At 36.4% G+C, this 18128-nt stretch overlaps 1 protein-coding gene across 10 annotated transcripts in view; it reads right to left on the bottom strand.

Annotated features, from left to right (window-relative positions):
• HDAC9 (histone deacetylase 9) overlaps positions 1-18128 on the bottom strand; it is a 440323-nt gene that overhangs the window by 221313 nt on the left and 200882 nt on the right. For 6 of the 10 annotated variants that reach the window (XM_010712747.3, XM_031553921.1, XM_019616457.2 and 3 more), the window contains 2 exons: positions 3137-3378; positions 2029-2179 (listed from right to left, as the gene is read on the bottom strand). In XM_010712747.3, coding sequence (XP_010711049.1) covers positions 2029-2179; positions 3137-3378 — 393 coding nt within the window. The remainder of the gene's footprint in view (positions 1-2028; positions 2180-3136; positions 3379-18128) is intronic. The other 4 variants (XM_031553923.1, XM_031553922.1, XM_031553928.1 and 1 more) reach the window with 1 other exon arrangement.

Raw genomic sequence — 18128 nt, 5'->3', positions numbered from 1 at the left:
TTAAAGAAAACAAAAAACAAAACAAACAAACAAACAAAAAATACAGGAAAAAAACAATCCATGTCCTTACTGCTGAAAGCATTGTAAACTATAAAAAGCATTGGTGGAAATCAGTGAAAAGGAGATAACATTTGGATTGTTTGTCTGTAGAAGACTACAGTTGTCCATAAACCAGAAAATCATTGAAGTCATGAGGAATATTACATCAGTAGATGAGGTCATTTATCCAGAGCCAGATATATCCAAAGAATTTAAATCATTTCTTAATAATACCCAAATCCAAAAACAATGAAAAAACTAAAAAGGAAGTGACAAAGGTCATTTTGAAATAACAGTGAAGAATGTTTGCTCTTTCTGTAAATTGATGGTAGGGCAATGCATATCAGCATCAAGTAAACTGATTCCCTCTTCTAGCATGGGGAATGCTTTCTTACTCATAGCCATAATATTCTTTGTAAATAGAATGTAAAAGAAAAAAAAAATCTTTCCATTTTCCCCAAACAGTGATAAAAAAAGAGAAGGAAGAGAAGTGATCTCTGAAACTAGCAGTCCTCAGGAATACTGATACTCTGAGTATTTGGTTACTCAACAGCACGGTTAGCTGGTGAGCACATCTCCCTGTGACCTGATTCCCATAAAGTACCTCTATTACCCCCCCCCCACAGCTTCAGACTCTAACTCCACTATTTATACTTTCCTTCCCTCCTCTACTCGTTAAGCAGATCAGTAGCAGCATATGCTAGGGTTGGGGGTCACAAGTGCTGCTTGGCTAGGTGCAGTGTAACGAGCAAGCCAAATGGAGAAAAGCACCATTGAGTTCACATTGCTGCTCATCTTCTGGTGTGAGAACTAACAAAGTCAAACTGTTTATATGAATGCTGATTTTCATATTCCTTATAGAATCCTTTTTTTGTTGGAGTTTCTGTTACCCTCCTCCTTCTGGGTTAATACGCTGGTGGTTTGAAGAGTTATTAATGTTACAGAGAGCAAGTAACCCATCTAGATTAGGATGAAAAAGTTAAAAGAACAACCTCAGATTGCTAATGCTCTACCAGAAAACGTTCCATAGACAAAGGAATGGAGGTACTCCTCAGCTTCCTCCAAAGAATGCAAAACTAACATCATCACAGCAATATGATGCTTTTATGATTCAGTGTTTACCAAAGTAAAGGAAGCCTCATGGACACTAACTTCTAAAGTCTACAGTATGGCAAACTACTGAACTGATACAGATTCCCACCCAAGAAAAAAAATGCAGGAGCATATGTTTTGCATGAGTACTATGTACAACTCTTTTCTGGTTAGGTCTTTTTTTAGTTAGAATCTTTTGCTCAATTAGAAGGGCAGATACCAATATCTACGTGTGGCAGTTTCATTTTAAATACCTTCACAATGTATCTTTACGGCCTGACTTTTAAGCTGACCTTACTGAAGTGAATTATTTGTATCTGTCTCCCTCTAGTGAGCATCAAATTCCAACAGTATCTTTTGTCATTTAACTCTGAGCTATATACGAGCTAGAAATAATTTCCTGTTGGGTCTCATGAAAAGGTATCTGAAGAAATACAATGCAGTTTCAAGAAGTACTGTCTTTGTAACTAAGAAAAAAGTATTTAGATGTCTCAGGTGAAGACACTCATAAACATTTCATAATATTTTCAGTCTTGAAAAAATGCTCAAATAACCTCACTATTAACAGGTTGCTGTTCACTACTGATATCTGTATTAGGAAATAAGCTTTTCAGAGTGAAATTCAAGTGAAGCTTTAGGCTTTCCAATTCCCCCCTATTTCATAAAAAGAGACACGTATCTACAAGTCTGCCAGAACATGCTTTTCTGCAGTTCTCCAAATCTGCACACAAAACAGCAGTGTTGTTTTGTGCAACAGGTGGTTCTGCCTTTCTGCAAACACAGCTTCAACTGTCACAGACTTGCTTCAGGTCTCTTCTCACTGTTCACTTCAGCTGGGAAAAGATAAGGGGGAATACATTAATTTTATATTAGGATTCAAGGTGCATTAGCACTTACTTTCTCGGACTCTTTCTTTGCCTCTGAGGGGAGGAAGCTGCTGTTCCCTGCGATGCCTCTCCAGTTCCTGCTCTTGTCTCTGTTGCTCCAGTTTCTGCTCTTTTTCGAGAAGTTCTTGCTGCTGTTTAATGGCTAGGAGTTCCTGTTGTAACTTGCACAAAACAAAAAGACATGAGAACGTGCAGCTTGCAGTGTTTTGTAGGTCAGTCATGGTCAAAACAACTCCCCTGAATAACAGAGCACTAGTGCTTTTTTTGGTGCTTACTCTTATTTTTATCTCTTAACTGCCTTTCCCCAGACTTTTTATCAGCACAGTGCATCACCAGTCGTCACTAAAATGAATTCTAACATCAGGTAGCAGCTGACTGCTATGCTTTCTCTTCCTTCTGTTTTAGCAAAAATGCATGAATACTGCATAATAGTCTTTGCCAGAGTATTACCAAACCATGGCTGCTGTGCTCAGTTGCATTTGTCAGCTTCAGCCAGCAGAAGCTTTCCAGTACAGTAGTATAATGACAAGTAGATCAGAACGAAAAATTAAAATTGAATGGAAGAACATAAATTCCCAGCCAAAATCCATTATAGCAATCCTATCATAACATATGCAGTCCCATACATATAATTATTTGTTTGTTTGTTTAAAAGTCATGTGAGGCAGTTCAGAGAAGAGTGAAAATATTTGTAGGCCCTACCTTCGTTTAAAATGCAAATATTACATACTTGTCTACTGGTTTGATTTGTGGGCACAAATTCAGATTGCAGCCAAAAAAACAAGTCTTTTAAAACACTCAGAATTGTGCACACAGAGAAGACAGCCATATTGTAGTCTGACTGAAAAATTAACACCGTGAAATTGGTATTTTGACTTTCAGAGCATTTAGCAGCTTCATGAGCTTGGGGAGTCTAATAGTACTACCTTGGTTTGCTAGGTACTACTTGCTGGCAATGTTTTTTCTTGAAAAGGCTTCTATCACCCAGACACATAGGAGTAAGCACTCACTGTCCATCTCTCAGACACAGCATATCTTTTATGAACACTCTCTTTTCAGGTCTGCCTAAACATACACAGTTTGCAATAAACTGAGGGATAAATGAGAAATGTTGCTACCTTTATGTGCTCCTGGAGCTGGGCCTGGTGCTGGCGGGTCAGGTTTTCATGCTGCTTCTGAAATTCTGCAATCAGCAGTTGTTTCTGAATTTGCTGCTGCTGCTGGATCAGAAGTAGCTCCTGCTGTAGCTGCTTTTCACGCATAATTGGGTCCACCATGGGAACCATCATCCTGAGATCAGTTCGCAAGTCCAATGGTGAGATAGGCTCTAATCCCACGGGAACCTCTGACTTCACATCCACTGAGAGAGGAAAACAACAAAACATATCTACGTTTAAATATAGTCAGAGAAATAGAATAGAGATGACTCTTACTGATGAAAAAAGAGTCTCACTCATAGACTCCCTCAGTTTACAGAGCAAACAAGAATGCAAACTATACTGTATGCAACCTTCTGATATTTCTACTAGCAACCTGAGATTTTCCGAATTATTTTATTATTTTCTTTCTGTTCTCTGCAAAAGTATTTCCAGATTAATATTCTGCTAAATAGATTAACAAGCAATCCAGTTCTAAAACCATGTCACTGCCTTGGGGAGCAGTATTTATTGAGAACCTCATAGGTACTCTGACAGCTTAACCACAAACACTTGAGGCACTTCTTCAGCGTGAGATGAAGGCAGTAGTTCTCACTGGTTTGCAAGAGATTTCTCAAAAAAGCAAAAGCTAGCACATAGATTATGCAGGGATTGTGTTATGCATTAATAGCTATTGCATATATCTGGCTTTGTAGCAAACAACAGGAACGACTCACATGAAATAGGAAAATAATTAGACATACAAGATGAGAATTTACAATTAAGCTTCATCGAAAAGTGACCACTGTCATTGGAATGGATTAGGCCTAATACTCTCTGTATAACTTTCAAGAAAATCGAAACACATTTCAATTTACTGCCATAATGGTATATACTTATAATCTAGTATTAAAGTAGTTACTGAAGAATCTTGTAGTTTTCCATCTCCTGATTTAAACAGAAGGGACTAAAAAGCAGAAGAAAAAAGAGAGACCTGATGATTTTCACCATGATACTTCTAAAGTCCAGCTTTTCATATTAAATGACAAGACAGAACATAACTCTACCTGTTGAAATAGAATAAAAACTAACTAATATCATTTTTACAACAGGAAAATAGCACAGGGCCTGCAATAGCACTTAGCAGTTCTGATTCCACCCACTAGAGGACAGTGGAATACAAACACATTAACTGGAATTCCTACTATTATATTAGAAAAATAAGATTATTAACTGAAAACAAACATACGTTCAGGAAACAAACAGGGAATATGACTGTATACGTATTTTCTACTTTTCTTCCTGTTGGAGCTATATTAATTTCCAAGGAGAAAACCAAAATGAAACAGTGAATAAGTCTAGCAAATAGGAGCAGTAAAGCTGCAGAGAAAATAGCAAATGGTCAGAACTGAATTCTATTTGCACCATAACATCTATTAGCACAAAATATACAAGTATTTAAAAAAAGGTAAAAAAAAAAAAAAAAAAAAGTGAGGCACTGAATCTCTTTCACTGACCACATTATTTTCTTTATTTTCTTGTCAACATTCTGCAAACATAACATTTCCTGGTTTTGTTTTTGCTTTTTTTTTTTTTTTTTTAATCCTAGTAACTGTTATTATAAACCTCAGAGCATAATTTGCCTTCTTAACTCACTATCCCAACAGAATGATTGTGTCTAAGTGCTTGCTTTTGTTCTGAGATTAATTGCTAAATTATAAAAAATCACCTTTAACTTACAAAAACTGCTCTTGATTATAAATAATTGCCTCAGACCAGGAGAAATGGACAGGCAAAAGCCCTGCCTTTCATCCCACTTATTCAGCAGCAATCCACATTCCATTTGTCTAGACTAAATATAGCTGCGTTTATACAAGAAATCAATAGTGCTTGCAGAGAGCAGAGCAAAGACATGAATATTTCATCCAACGCCGAGAGAAACGGCAATCAGCAAGCTGACAGAGCTTTGCAGGCTGGCTGCCCCTCTGGATAAGTCTCCAGCATTGGACAATGGCTCGTTGCCTGCAAGTCACAATCTTATCACAGACGCTCTGCTATTTTTAACATTAATTGCATTGTAGGTGACAAAGGCTTATCATGTTTAAAGTGGAGAGATGGATTTTCTTACAGCTTCTGTGACAGGATAATAAGCCTTACTAAGAGCAATAATAGTAACTGGAGCCCTGCAAACCTTGCAGGGTTTGATTTGCAACAGTGTTTGCAAACTGAATCCTGCAGTTTATTTTGCAGATACTGGCTGCAAAACAACCCCTAGAAGTCTGCGTGGACGTTCAGTCTGATTACACCTCCTACCTCTGATGAGCATCCCACTTCTTCATTTTGAGAGTGCTTCTCTGAAACAGTGAGGGTAAGTCTCCTTATTTTTCCAATAAGGAAAATTTCCTTCCACAATTAGTAAAATGGAGAGCTGAAATCCGTTTGGTAAGAAACACATTTTTAAGAATGTCTACAGACCCAAATAATAAATCTAACACTGGAACACCTACTTCATCAGGTTTAACTTTACCTCATTCAGAAACACAGGGGGAAATAAACATTAAAGTATTTCTTGAACCCACAGAAATCAATACTTACACTTTCATGTCATTTAAAAGTCAATGTTTACTGACAAATAAAGACAAACAGTTATTTCCTGTTGTAAATATTGCTAACAGTAAGGTTACTTCCAATACTACCACTAACTGCTGACACAGCTCTTATCTTTTGTGTAATTACTGTCTCAAAACTCTAAGTTACACTGAAAACAGTTAACCTCCTCAACCAAATTATTCCACACACATAACTATAAAATCAAACTGAACACTGAACTACTGTTTGTTACACAAACCTAATGCCTCACGCCCTTTACATTCTTATTGTTATCAGCTAACAAGGAAGTGACCAAGAGGCCTCGTGGAGTTCAAACGGTTTGTGAAAAGTGTGTAATGGAGCACAGAATCAGAACCAGTCTATTTAAAAACTTTGACTTTTAGCTGGAGCATCTTCTCCTCACCACCCCAACACAACTAACTCTAAAAAGGCCAAAGGTGATGAAGGATGCTTATTCTCATTAGGTTGCTTTATGTTTTAACCCCCTTGACACAGAGAGATATGTATTTTTGCAGTAGAAAAATGAATGTCCTAATCAGCACACACAACTTCCAAACATCACATGAAGCAGTGGGAAGCAGGACTTCCAACAGTAGGCTTCATCAAGCTATTAGCCAAAGAAGGAGAAGGATGGATAATGAAAGAAAATATGAGTCTGAGTTTCGTAAAGGTTATCTCCACTCGGAAGAACCCTGTTTTGCAGTACTTATGGTGCCCATCAGAGAAAGGCTATAGCAGGTACGATTCAGGGTGGGACCCTGCCCTGTGCTCCTTGAGCTGTGGTCTGGACATCCCTTCTTGACATCCCTGATGACTGCAGGGCACACCCAGGGAGTCCTCCCTACAAATAACTGAAGTTGAACTCCCTGAGCTCAAGTTAGCTGTGGTGAATACCACAGGAAGCTGCAGAATATTAACTAAAAATGTTATTGAAAGCTCAGTGATTCCAGGAAACATACCAACATTTTAGTAGAAAAATACTTTATTTTCAGCTACAAGAAATTGCAAAAGGCATATGTATTTATTTTTCATATAAAAGCTCAAGAGCATTTCTCTTGAAATATAACAACAAAAACAGTCTCAGGAGAACTTCCATATCAATTATATTCCATAGCTGCACTGCCTGCAGTGCTTTTGACATTCTGTGGAAAGAAAATAAGGTACTTGCAAAATGGCATGCTTGTTGAGTATATTTAAAGGCTTGTAGCACAAATGAAAAGAGGTAAAAGAGATTGTTTTAACCCTAGTGTGTTGATTTTTGAAAACATGTCTTAAAATGGGAATCGCTGAAAAACTTTCACTAGGAGACAGAATTTCAAGCTGTTTCTCAGTGACTAATTTCTGCACACTGGTATATTAGAATACACAAGTCTTATGAACCACAAACATTAAAGGAAAATACCGGGAAATAAGATAGCCTGCTTTCTTACCATCATCTCCCAAGAGGGGCAACCTTCTTTTTTTGTTGTTGGCAGTTACCCTTCGTGGCAGACATTTATGTCACTTTTAAAAACAGGAACTTAAAGAAGGGCTGCTGCCATCAGCTGAAATGTTGCCATTCTTAATTTGAGATGTACAGAAGACTTCTCATCCACTTGCTTATGAGAACATGTCCAGGGCATTTTATGATTCTTATATTAGGGGAATTGTGTTAATTTGTTGAGACTGTGGGGATTCACATTAACCCTCTCACAGCAGAACTTCTCATGCCATCAAATAGTGCTTTTAGACCAGGAGAGGGACAGAGGAGCAGCAAAGAAAGTCAGCTTGGCTCTTGCTCCTGCTTGTCCATCTAGGGCAAAGTTTTACTCGAGAAGCATTTAAGGCTTAAGGAGTGACCAAGGATGACTACTAAAGTTGCAATGCTAAACGAAAATCACATGTGGCAAAAGATCCCCAACTAGAAATTTCAGTACTTGCCAGTAAAAGTGTATTCCTGAAAACAGACAAACAACAAGAAAAGTTTTGAAGAATAATCCTGTCAGGAAATGGGCACTCCTCATCCCAAGTATTTACTCAGTGAAGTATTTCAAAGAAAGAAGAGAATAGGAGAGCTGTTTATACTGGAGCTACTCTTTTGAACTCTCTTCTTTAAAAGAGCCCCTACTTGAAATGATTATTAAGTTTTATAGTGCTTTGCATAGTTTTCATGTTTTTCATGAAAACAAACAAGAACAGTTTTGCACACCTTAGTGTAAGAGACTGCTTCCATTTTTACTTCTTAATTCAGAGAAAGTGAAGAAACCTTCCCTTTCAGTATTAGTCATCAGTAAATCGTGACATATTCAAAGCAGTAAAGAAGTTACAGAAAATACTTCTAAATAGGGGAAAGAGTGTAAGATCCATCAAAAATGAACATCACATTTACTTTCCAGTTTATACCTAGAATGCTCTAGATTTATGTGCCACCTTATTCAAGACCTGAAAAGCGCTGATATCTGAAAAGCCATAATGATGTCTGAAAAGGATGGAAAAGGACTGAAAAGATGAAATACTGCAGGAGGCTGGAAGTTTCAGAATTAAGGAATAAAAAGCAGGAGGGAAACTTTGGCAATTGGATAAGAGAAAAGAGAATGGGGCAGAAAAAGAATGGCCAGTCAGTGAAACATCAGTAACACAGCAGAGATGGGGCACAAGGAAAGAAGTTAAAATTTCTGTGCTAACTGGGGCAGGGCTTTCTTCACAGTGAAGTAGCATTACAGGAACATTGCTCACTGTAATCTAAGAGCAGTCCTGGCATACTGATAAGGCACTGCTTGCCCTCAAAGCCAGTGTAAACAAAAAGCTAACAAAGCAATGTGTCAATTATGGGGATGCTTGGAAATTAAGCGAACAACATGTGTTTGAACAGTCATGACTAAAGAGAATGGAGTCTGGCATGAAAACTTCTAGAGTAATTGCTCAACAAACCAAGACAAATCTCCTAATTTGGAGCTTACTCCGCAAAGGAGAGATTTTCACAACCTTCAGGTGGAAGCTGGGCCTCTCTACAAGACCTGTGCTTTAGAAGTTGACATTTTAAGAATAACCAGTATAGAATCAGATGTGCAAGTCAGATGATCAATAGGCTGTGAAGGGTTAGGATACCTCTCATGGGATGCTTTTATCATTTCACCTCTGGTGGCTAAAATCTTGTTTCTCAATTCTCAGCTGGTATAACCTGTCATCCCTCTGTTGACTTCAATACAGGCAAAACTTCTTTATGCCACTCGAGAAGGTTGATCCAGATTCTCTCTCATGACTATAGTGGTGAAAGAAGATGGGCTTGAGAGTATCGCATTTTAATATCTTTAATGAGACAAAAGCATCCAAATGGTAGTTGGATTCTGTAATAAAACTTTTTCTTCAATATTTAAAATTGATGGAAATTTTTTCTCCTCTAAATTATGCAAAAGGATGCACCCAAGCAGCAAACAGTGTCCTTCAGATTTCACTCAATTCAAGCATTTATATATTCAAATTTTATATATATTAAATATTTTTGGTTAATTACAATTCCCCAATTATAGTCTGGATTTTGGTTGTCACAGGCAAGAGAAACAACAAGAAGACAGCAAATAAAAATGAAAGATGTTTTTCAAAGGCAGCACAATGATTTTTTGGTGACAGCAAAGTACCCTGCTGCAATCTGTACTTTTAAAACTTCCTCACTTAGAAAGAAAAATCACAAGAAATTACAACTCATTTCAGATCACAGAAAATAATTTCTACTTATTTTCTTGGATTATACTTAAAAAGTCAGTAATTATTTTAACAATACTATCACAGAAATATAAATGAACTGTCAAACTTGATGAGGCACTCAACTGACTTTATGGTATTAAGGAGAAGTGTAATAAATTAGACTGTAAATGTATTCTCTTTTGTTCTGTAAAAGGGATTTTATCATGATTATACCTTTTCCCTATTTATTTTAAGTGTTTGCATATATGTCATAATGAGAAGTAAAATAAATGCAAAAAGTGATCTGTGCTTTGATTTACCATTCTCTTATTTCCCCAGGGCCTGGAAAGGAAGCTTGAACAACCACAGACTTCTAAAATATCAGTGAGAGGCCTTGAAACACCAACACTGAAGTTACAGCTAGCTGGCTTTGGTGAAAAAAAATCAAAGGCTTTATTATATTGATTTACAAAAATCAGATTCCTTCTCTGCAAATATGCTTTTGAGTCAAACAGTCATAACAAACACCAACATAAAAGCCATCTAATTTGCTGTAACGAAGAAGATTTAAAATGTTAGCATTTGCTGTTTCTTTTACAGTGAACATGAGCAAAAGTTCTATTTATTAGCCTGCCAGAGTTCACGCAAATAGCAGGCCAACCACTTCTGTCAGAGGAATAAAAGCAAATGTGCCCAGTAAATCACATCAGAATGTGAAACACTTTTAAACTCAAACCTGGGATGATCTATTATCAAGAAATTCAAGCTGATCTATATTTGGCTTTCTGGGTTACTTTACATTTCAGCTAGAGAGTTCTTATACATGTGTTCTCTACACCCATCAGCACACAGGCATATCTTCACTTTCCAGAAAACATCCTTTTGATATAAGGAACTCTGGATACTTCTGCTGCAGACAATATAGAAACACGACAAAGACAAATGTATGTATAGTTAAAAAAATAGAATTTCTACATATCTTTCTTCTCAGTTCCACAGTGTATGACATACTAATAGTATTACTATAGTGCACATAAGACTACCTATATTCTTAACACTATAATAATGATGATACTTCAGTGTTAATAATGCTGTTGGTATACAGTACCAAGTTAGTCTATTTGGGCACACAATGCCCACTCTGACAAAAAAAAAAAAAAAAAAGAGAAGAATATAAAATAGCACTAATTTAGCTGTTTATCTTCTATGCATGGATCACTATCGCTCCTAAAACGATCATAAGGATGACAATTAAGGTTTGATTTGGTGGTAACATTGTGTGACAGTTGCAGAATTCACTAGGTACAATCTATCTCCAAATTGTTAAGTGTCAGCTTATCTGCTGTTCAATTCACTAAACTCTTACAGTTAGTTAATTAATGTAAATGGAACCATGTGTGATATAAAACCGTGGGTGTGCACTCACTTAAATATACTGTTCTTGCATCACACCCTGAAATGCTCAGAAAATGTAAAGAGCAGACAAAATATTCCTCTCACCTCCCTTTTAAAAACAGATATAATGCTGCATGTCACATACAAATTAATAAAAGGCAGTATACTTTTGTGTCAGTATTATTACACATTAGAAGACAGTATACAGAGCAGGATACTAAGGATGACTGAGAGAGCTCCACAGGGTTTTCCAGAGACCTGCTTTTTCTGATACCCCATTCAGAGATATTAGAATGCTGTAGCAAGAGGTACCAAATACATCCAAAATGTAGATTTCCATTCACTCTGTTTTCATCTGTTATCCATCTGTGAATACGGTAGGTGTGTTGGTGGTTATGCAGAGTTTACAACAGCTGAATAATCCCCAACAGTGGGGATGTCACTACTCTAATCCTAAATGGGTGATACAAAGAAAGATGAGAGGGCAAAAAGTTCTCCCTTAAATATCAAAGATACCATTAGGGTATGCCAGCAGTTATATCTTTAGCATCATTCGACAATGTGCTCCAAGCCAATTAGGCTGTGGGTAGAGCTCTGCTGAACAAGTATCCACAAATAGTTTTGCTGTTTCAGGTGTGTGACAGCCAGTGCTCAGACTGACACCACTGGAAGCCAAGCTCTGGTGCAAATCTTCCAAGGGACTACTGGCAATTCTTGCTGGCAACTCTACTGGAATTTTAGGGGAAAAAATGAATGAACCAAAAATAACTAGGAAGTATTCTTCCCCCACTTTCAAGTCTTTTTTGTTGTTGTTTTGTTTTCTTTTTCTTCTTTTTCAATTGAATAGCAAACATGTGGATGTAACTCATTAAGCTTACAATGTCTCTAGAAATCATTTTTCATGGGAAACGAGAAATGACTTTCTATTATTCCAGTGTTATTAATTAGTGTTTATGGATCATCCTGATCTTTGATACAAATGAGGCTAAACATGGTTTCAAATCCAAGCACAGAAAATTGGGACTGAACTCTCCCACTGAGCAGGGGGAAAGTCCAACAAAGAATAACAATACCTTTTAAAGAATCATTTTAGTGGGAGATTAAGGGAAACAACAGTCAGGGGCTGGTAACATACTACAACTTAATATGTCAGCTCAGAAATATAGTTCATATATGTTCAATACAAAATTAACATATTTATTTAACAAGATGTTTATTAGTGAAGAAATGTTTTGTGTTTTTTTTTCCATTGCATTTATTCCTGTTCTGCTCTCCTTCATACCACCTTGCCTTGGACTATAGCATAGTCTGGGGAATCTGTCCTCCTTTGCTAATAGGTAGCTCCCAGTACATTTGCATAGTGACTAAAATAAAGTACATAAGTACTATTAGATCACTAGTTTGTACCTGTTGGAATGCTGATACCAGAGATTAAAGCATGCATAGAGAAAAGCCATGGGGAAGGCAGGGAAGAAGAAAAGAAATTATCATAATGGTGATTAAATGCCAATCAGGTAGAGTTTACTAGACTGCAGAAGTGAATTAAGAGTGGCAGAATATGAAAAGGGACAGAAACAATGGCAATACAGATGAGGAGAATATTATGCAGCTACTGAGCCACAGAGTTGGATGGATTAAGATGTCAGTAGGCAGACAGTGGGCTGCTGTAACTACAGTAAGGGGGAGTTCCTGGGGAAGATGCAATTATCTTGATGAAAGAGCTTTGAGTATTTCAAAGGTCTCGATTTAATCTGTTGTTTTTTGTGGAGTTGTTGTTTGTTTGTTTGTTTTCTGCAGAAAGAGTACATCTTTCAAAAACAACCTTGAGTACCATGAAGATGGCCTCATTTCCAAGACATTACACAGGGCAGGCACTCTTGTAAAAGAGATTATATAAAGTGTACGAAAAGCATTATGAACTCACAACCAAGGAAATTCCAGTCTTCCAGGATGCTTACTTTTTTCCCCCCCCCCTCATTAATGCAAAGAGAATTTTCGTTTTTTAGTGAATAGATTCAAACAATAACCATCTGCAGAAAATAATAATAATAAAAAAGTCTCTCTCTCATATTCTGCTAGGATTTGGGGGAATTACTTGAAAAAAGGAGACAGACATCTCAAGTTCAAAGTTGTAACCTAAGTATTACACAACTCTTCAATTTTATAATAAAAGGCTATCCTGGACAAAATAAATACACATAAATACATATATTTAGATTTTTACTTCTAAGATCAAATGATATTCTTGAGCTAAAAAAAATATCAAACTAGAGATATAGCATCTAGTTCATGAAATTATCATAGAACGGCCAGGGTTGGAAGAGACCTCAAGGATCATGAGTTTCCAACCCCCCTACCGCATGCAGGGCCACCAACCTCCCCATTTAATACTAGACCAGGCTGCCCAGGGCCCCATCCAACTTGGCCTTGAACACCTCCAGGGATGGGGCATCTACAAGCTCTCTGCGCAGCCTGTTCCAGCACCTCACCACTCTCATAGTAAAGAACAGTAATTCTGTGACACACATGACATCATCGTTATTACACCACTTATCTCAATTTCTCCTATTTTGACTCATTTCATCACAGCAAATTATTTCAATCCTACAGTCTCCATACATTTGTTTACTTCAGTTTGACTATCTACTTGGGTTCCTAGGAACCACGAGATGCAGGTATCTGCCAAGAGTACAAAAGATCTCAGATGGCAAGAGCAACTTACCACAAGCATTGAATTACATATAAGAGAAAGATAATGCTATTTTTAAAATAATAATATAACATTGAACTTACTAAAAATAAAATTTAAAACTGTATTCATGGGTTGTACTCTTCAGACTAAAAAGAACTCCGGAAAACATTCCCCAAAATGTAAAGGCCTGATTTCAACCACCAGAGGGGGATAATCTTGTTTATCAGGTCAATCAGAAAGCTAGCATGAACTGAGAAAGCAGTGTGAAATAAGTAATTACTAACAAATACCATGATTTATATCCAGGTATATGTGGATAACAAACACAGCAAAAACATAGCTTAACTGAGATACAGTTTATTGATATAATATACTAATCTTTTTGCTTTAAATGTTCATTAACAAAATTCCTATTAGTATCCTTTCCATGGATGACTTTTTAGATTAATTATATTTTAAGAATTCATAGAATCATAGAATCATAGAATTGCTCAGGTTGGAAAAGACCTTAAGGGTCATCATGTCCAACTGCAACCTGACCACACTATCCTAACTCTAACAATCCTTTGCTAAATCATGTCCTACATGCAAACGGTTTTTAAACACATCCAGGGATGGTGACTCAACCACCTCCCTGGGGAGCCTATTCCAGTGCTTAACAACCCTTTCTGTGAAGATGTTTTCCTGATATCCAACCTAATACTAATAATTTACATCACTGGAATGATACATCATCATACTTCTATCCAACTCAATATTATTTCTTTATTTGACTTCAAGCCACCACCATGCTTTTAACTTGATTTCAGACATATGTTGGCTGAACTCAAAACTGCAAATAGAGCAAGCTGTGTCCATCTAATTTACAGGTAAGTTACCTCGACCAACAACTACAGATAGGGACATATAATGGTGAGCATTGGAAAGAAACTGACATTTCTACTCATCTGTTAAACAATTGTCTTTGTAATTTTTGAGCAATTGAAAAGCAAACTACAGGAATTACTAGTATAGTACCGTTGTTTTAGTTGAATACATTTTCCATTATTATTATTCTATATAAATATTGAATAATGGTTCTACATTTTGTAATACTAAAAAAAATAATGCAACACAAGACTGCTAAGAAATACATCTCTTCTTTCTTTAAAAAAAAAAAATCCACAACAGCAACAGAAAAATTCCATATGTTTTTAATGCAATGTAGCAAGTACGTTTGAGAAAAAATGGAAATCGAAAAATTATTACCCATTTTTTTCTATATATCAACAGGTCTATTTCTTACTAGTGGGTTGGCTGTTTTTCTCTTCATCTCAACTCATTTGACAAGCAGAAGGCCAGTCAAGCGGGTATTTCTTCATCCTCAAATAAGAGATTTTTTCCCAAGAAAGTTTTTCCAGAAATTAAATTTCACACTAAGAAGTTAAAAAAAATCCATGGGAACCTTACTCAAATTTTAAATGCAAATTTTAGAAATTTGCAGATCAGGTGTGGAACATGCACACTAGAATGATTGCTTAAGTGGTGTCAAGAAACACTTTGGGTCCTTTGAGAATCTCAGACTAAATCATTTAAATAGAACTGAGCCATATTGAAACCCCCAGCCCTCCACACTTAGTAAATTAATCATTCAGAGTAGAAGTTCCCTCTCATCAGAATTAAGGTAAAAAAAAAACCTTGGCACATTGCACTACGAAGTACATTTAGTTCTGCTGATTGAACCTTTGAATTTGGCTGTAAATGACTTCATGAACTGAGAGTTTGCAATGCAAAAAGCAACATGAAAAGAAATGTTCTGCTTTTGCACTTTAAGCAGAAATTTGTGTGATCAGTGAGAGAGGATTCACAACATGGTATGGAATTATTGCATATTAAGGATTGGGAGAAGGAAAGGAGCACAATTAAAGTTTTGCCACTGAAAACTTGCAATGCCAATTGCAAGGCAATTCACTGAGAGAGCTTGGTACCGAACAGAAGTCAAAAACTTTGAGTGTCGTAAGAAAGAAACTAGAGTGCACTGCAGAAGGATCGCTAAAGTTTCACGAGTGTCTTAGCTGGAGCAGCAGTGCTCTTTATTAGGCTCTTCTGTTCATTGTCATTTATTTTCTTCCATGTGCATATGGTCCTTCCATTTTTCTTTTATTTCCATGTCCATGTCTGATACATTTTGGAAATTATTTCCTTTCTCTTCCTTTCTGCATTTGACAAATCAAGTGTTTAGAAGATTAGAAACTTCAGTCTTAAAGGAAGTATTTTCTTTTCTGAATATTGTACTCTACAAAGCAATTTTTAAAATTACAAAATAGACCAAGAATACAAGTAAATAACATAGGCCAGTAAACATTACGGCAAAGCATTTTCAGCTCTCTAAGCTAAACAAAGAGCCTGACACACTCCTACTCACAATTTAAAAAGTCTTCCTGACTGCAGTCACCTGCTTAATTTTTAGTTTTCTTCTCTCTTTGAAACAAAATGTTACAAGTGTTACCAGAAAGTGATTTTCAAATTTTAGTTTATTGAAGATATAACAGTGATATTATTATATTAAAATTAAGAATAAAATACAAATAATTTTATAATAATTCTGGATCCAGAAAGTACAGCTTCACTTTCTATGGCTTTTTATACTTATGTCATACACACTCATATGAATTACACTGATAAGAAATGGGAATTTATTTTTGCTAACGAGTTAGTATCCGATGGTAAATATCCAAACTGAAATTTTTACACTGTAATGGAGTTCCCTGTTGCCAACTCCAGCTCAGCACTCTCTGCTGACTGTAAAGTTTAATTGATCAAATGAAGCCTAAGACATGGTAGTATATCCATAAAGCATGTTTAATGAAATGTCATAGGGACTGAAGCTAAAGAACATAGTGCATGAAGCTTCCCCCCAGCCAATGGCATATAACACCATTTCCTAGAAATACCACAAAATCTGTACAATCACCAGCTCCTCCTTGTTGTGGACAGAAACGCCCTTCAGAAAGTACAGGAATAATGGTGTTTGGACATGGCATAAATATTTGGAGAATTACCAAGAGTCAGCCTACCTGAAGCAAAGGAGGTTTGGAGGTGTCAGTGATTTTATACATACCAAGTACATGAATGCTACTCTGACAATCTGACAGTTTAGAGCTATGCACTTGACGAAACAGCACAATGCCCAATACTATCACTTTTCACTTTCTCCACAACTCAGCATACCAAACTGACAAACTGACTAGATCTTGGTTCAGAAAGAACTCACTTATGCATCCATAAAATTCAATTTCATCTCCAATCATAACTACATCTTCCATAGAGAAAAAAGAATTATGTAAACTGACAGTCAATAGAAAGGGAAAAGGGTTACTTAAGAATTTGCCTTAAATGTCATTTGAATACAGGTGAAACAAATTCCATGTCAAAGACCATAAAAACCTGGTCTTTCTTGAAATATGAGAATTGATCACCTATCACTCTGCATGCCTCTTAATTCATCCATTTCCAGAAGTTGCACTTTCTTTTATGGGCTTTTGCTAGCAAGCTTCATTTCACCTTACAGGTCATTCTAGTAAAGAGAAGGCTTTAGACTGGGATAAAGTTGATGAGAGCCCACTAGTAATTATAAGGAGTCTGACCTGAGACAGTACCACACCGTATTATCAGCCACCTCTACACAGTCATGGAAATCCAATGCCATAGTGCTTGCTGCATGACTTCTAGTCAAAATGCTGAACAACTGCCGATCCCAAACTCCTCAGTCAAGGAGCATTAGTTATCAACAGTGACATATATGACCTAATAGATATGACATAAATTTGCTCAAACACATTCATAATGACAGCATATTATTTTGGCATAAGTTGAAGATCTCCCCCAATACTATTGTGTGGGATTGCTCTTTCCATCAACAGTGGTACACTATTACAGAGAACAGTTTACAAGAAAATCATTAGGAATCATTTGAGATATTTTTGTTGAATCATCTCATCTTATTTTTGCTGCCACTCAAATTAAGTTTATTGAAAAATGTAATTTTTGACTAGAAAATATATCCACCAATTGGATATTCAGCTTTTCAAATCCATATACAAATCCATGTACATAACCAGATACACAGTTTAATATCAGAATAAATTGAATACAAAAAAACAATATTTAAAATTCCTTCTGCCACTAAAACCCCCAAGTAGACCCACTGAAACAGCATCTCATGACTACCATCAAAGGTAGTCATCCTTTCAAAATGACCTGAAAATGAAATCTAGTTAAAGACCCCAAACTTCCAGAATTGAATGAAAATCCTTAGTAGTAATCTAAAACATTTCAAATGCCCTGAGAAAGTACCGTGTGCAAACTACATGAAAGAATCTTCAGAATTTAATCAGTTCCTCAAAAACAATTCCCACATCGAACTGATTTAGAGCACTGCACAGAAACTGGTGCATGTTTCAGTTATTTTTGAACAAGATACCAAAATGATATTTATCTTTTTCAAATCTGTCTTGTGCCTTTCTAGTGAGGACCTGCTGACCACTTTATTCTCAAATAAAAGAGAGAGACTAGATGGAAAATTACCTACCAAACCATCCATCCCTTTAAATAAAGCCCTCTCTGAAATCTTAC

This window comes from Meleagris gallopavo, chromosome 6, assembly GCF_000146605.3.
Source record: "Meleagris gallopavo isolate NT-WF06-2002-E0010 breed Aviagen turkey brand Nicholas breeding stock chromosome 6, Turkey_5.1, whole genome shotgun sequence".
Classification (NCBI taxonomy): domain Eukaryota; kingdom Metazoa; phylum Chordata; class Aves; order Galliformes; family Phasianidae; genus Meleagris; species Meleagris gallopavo.
Note: the sequence above shows the minus strand (reverse complement) of the source record. Positions and strands in the feature narration are given on the sequence as shown.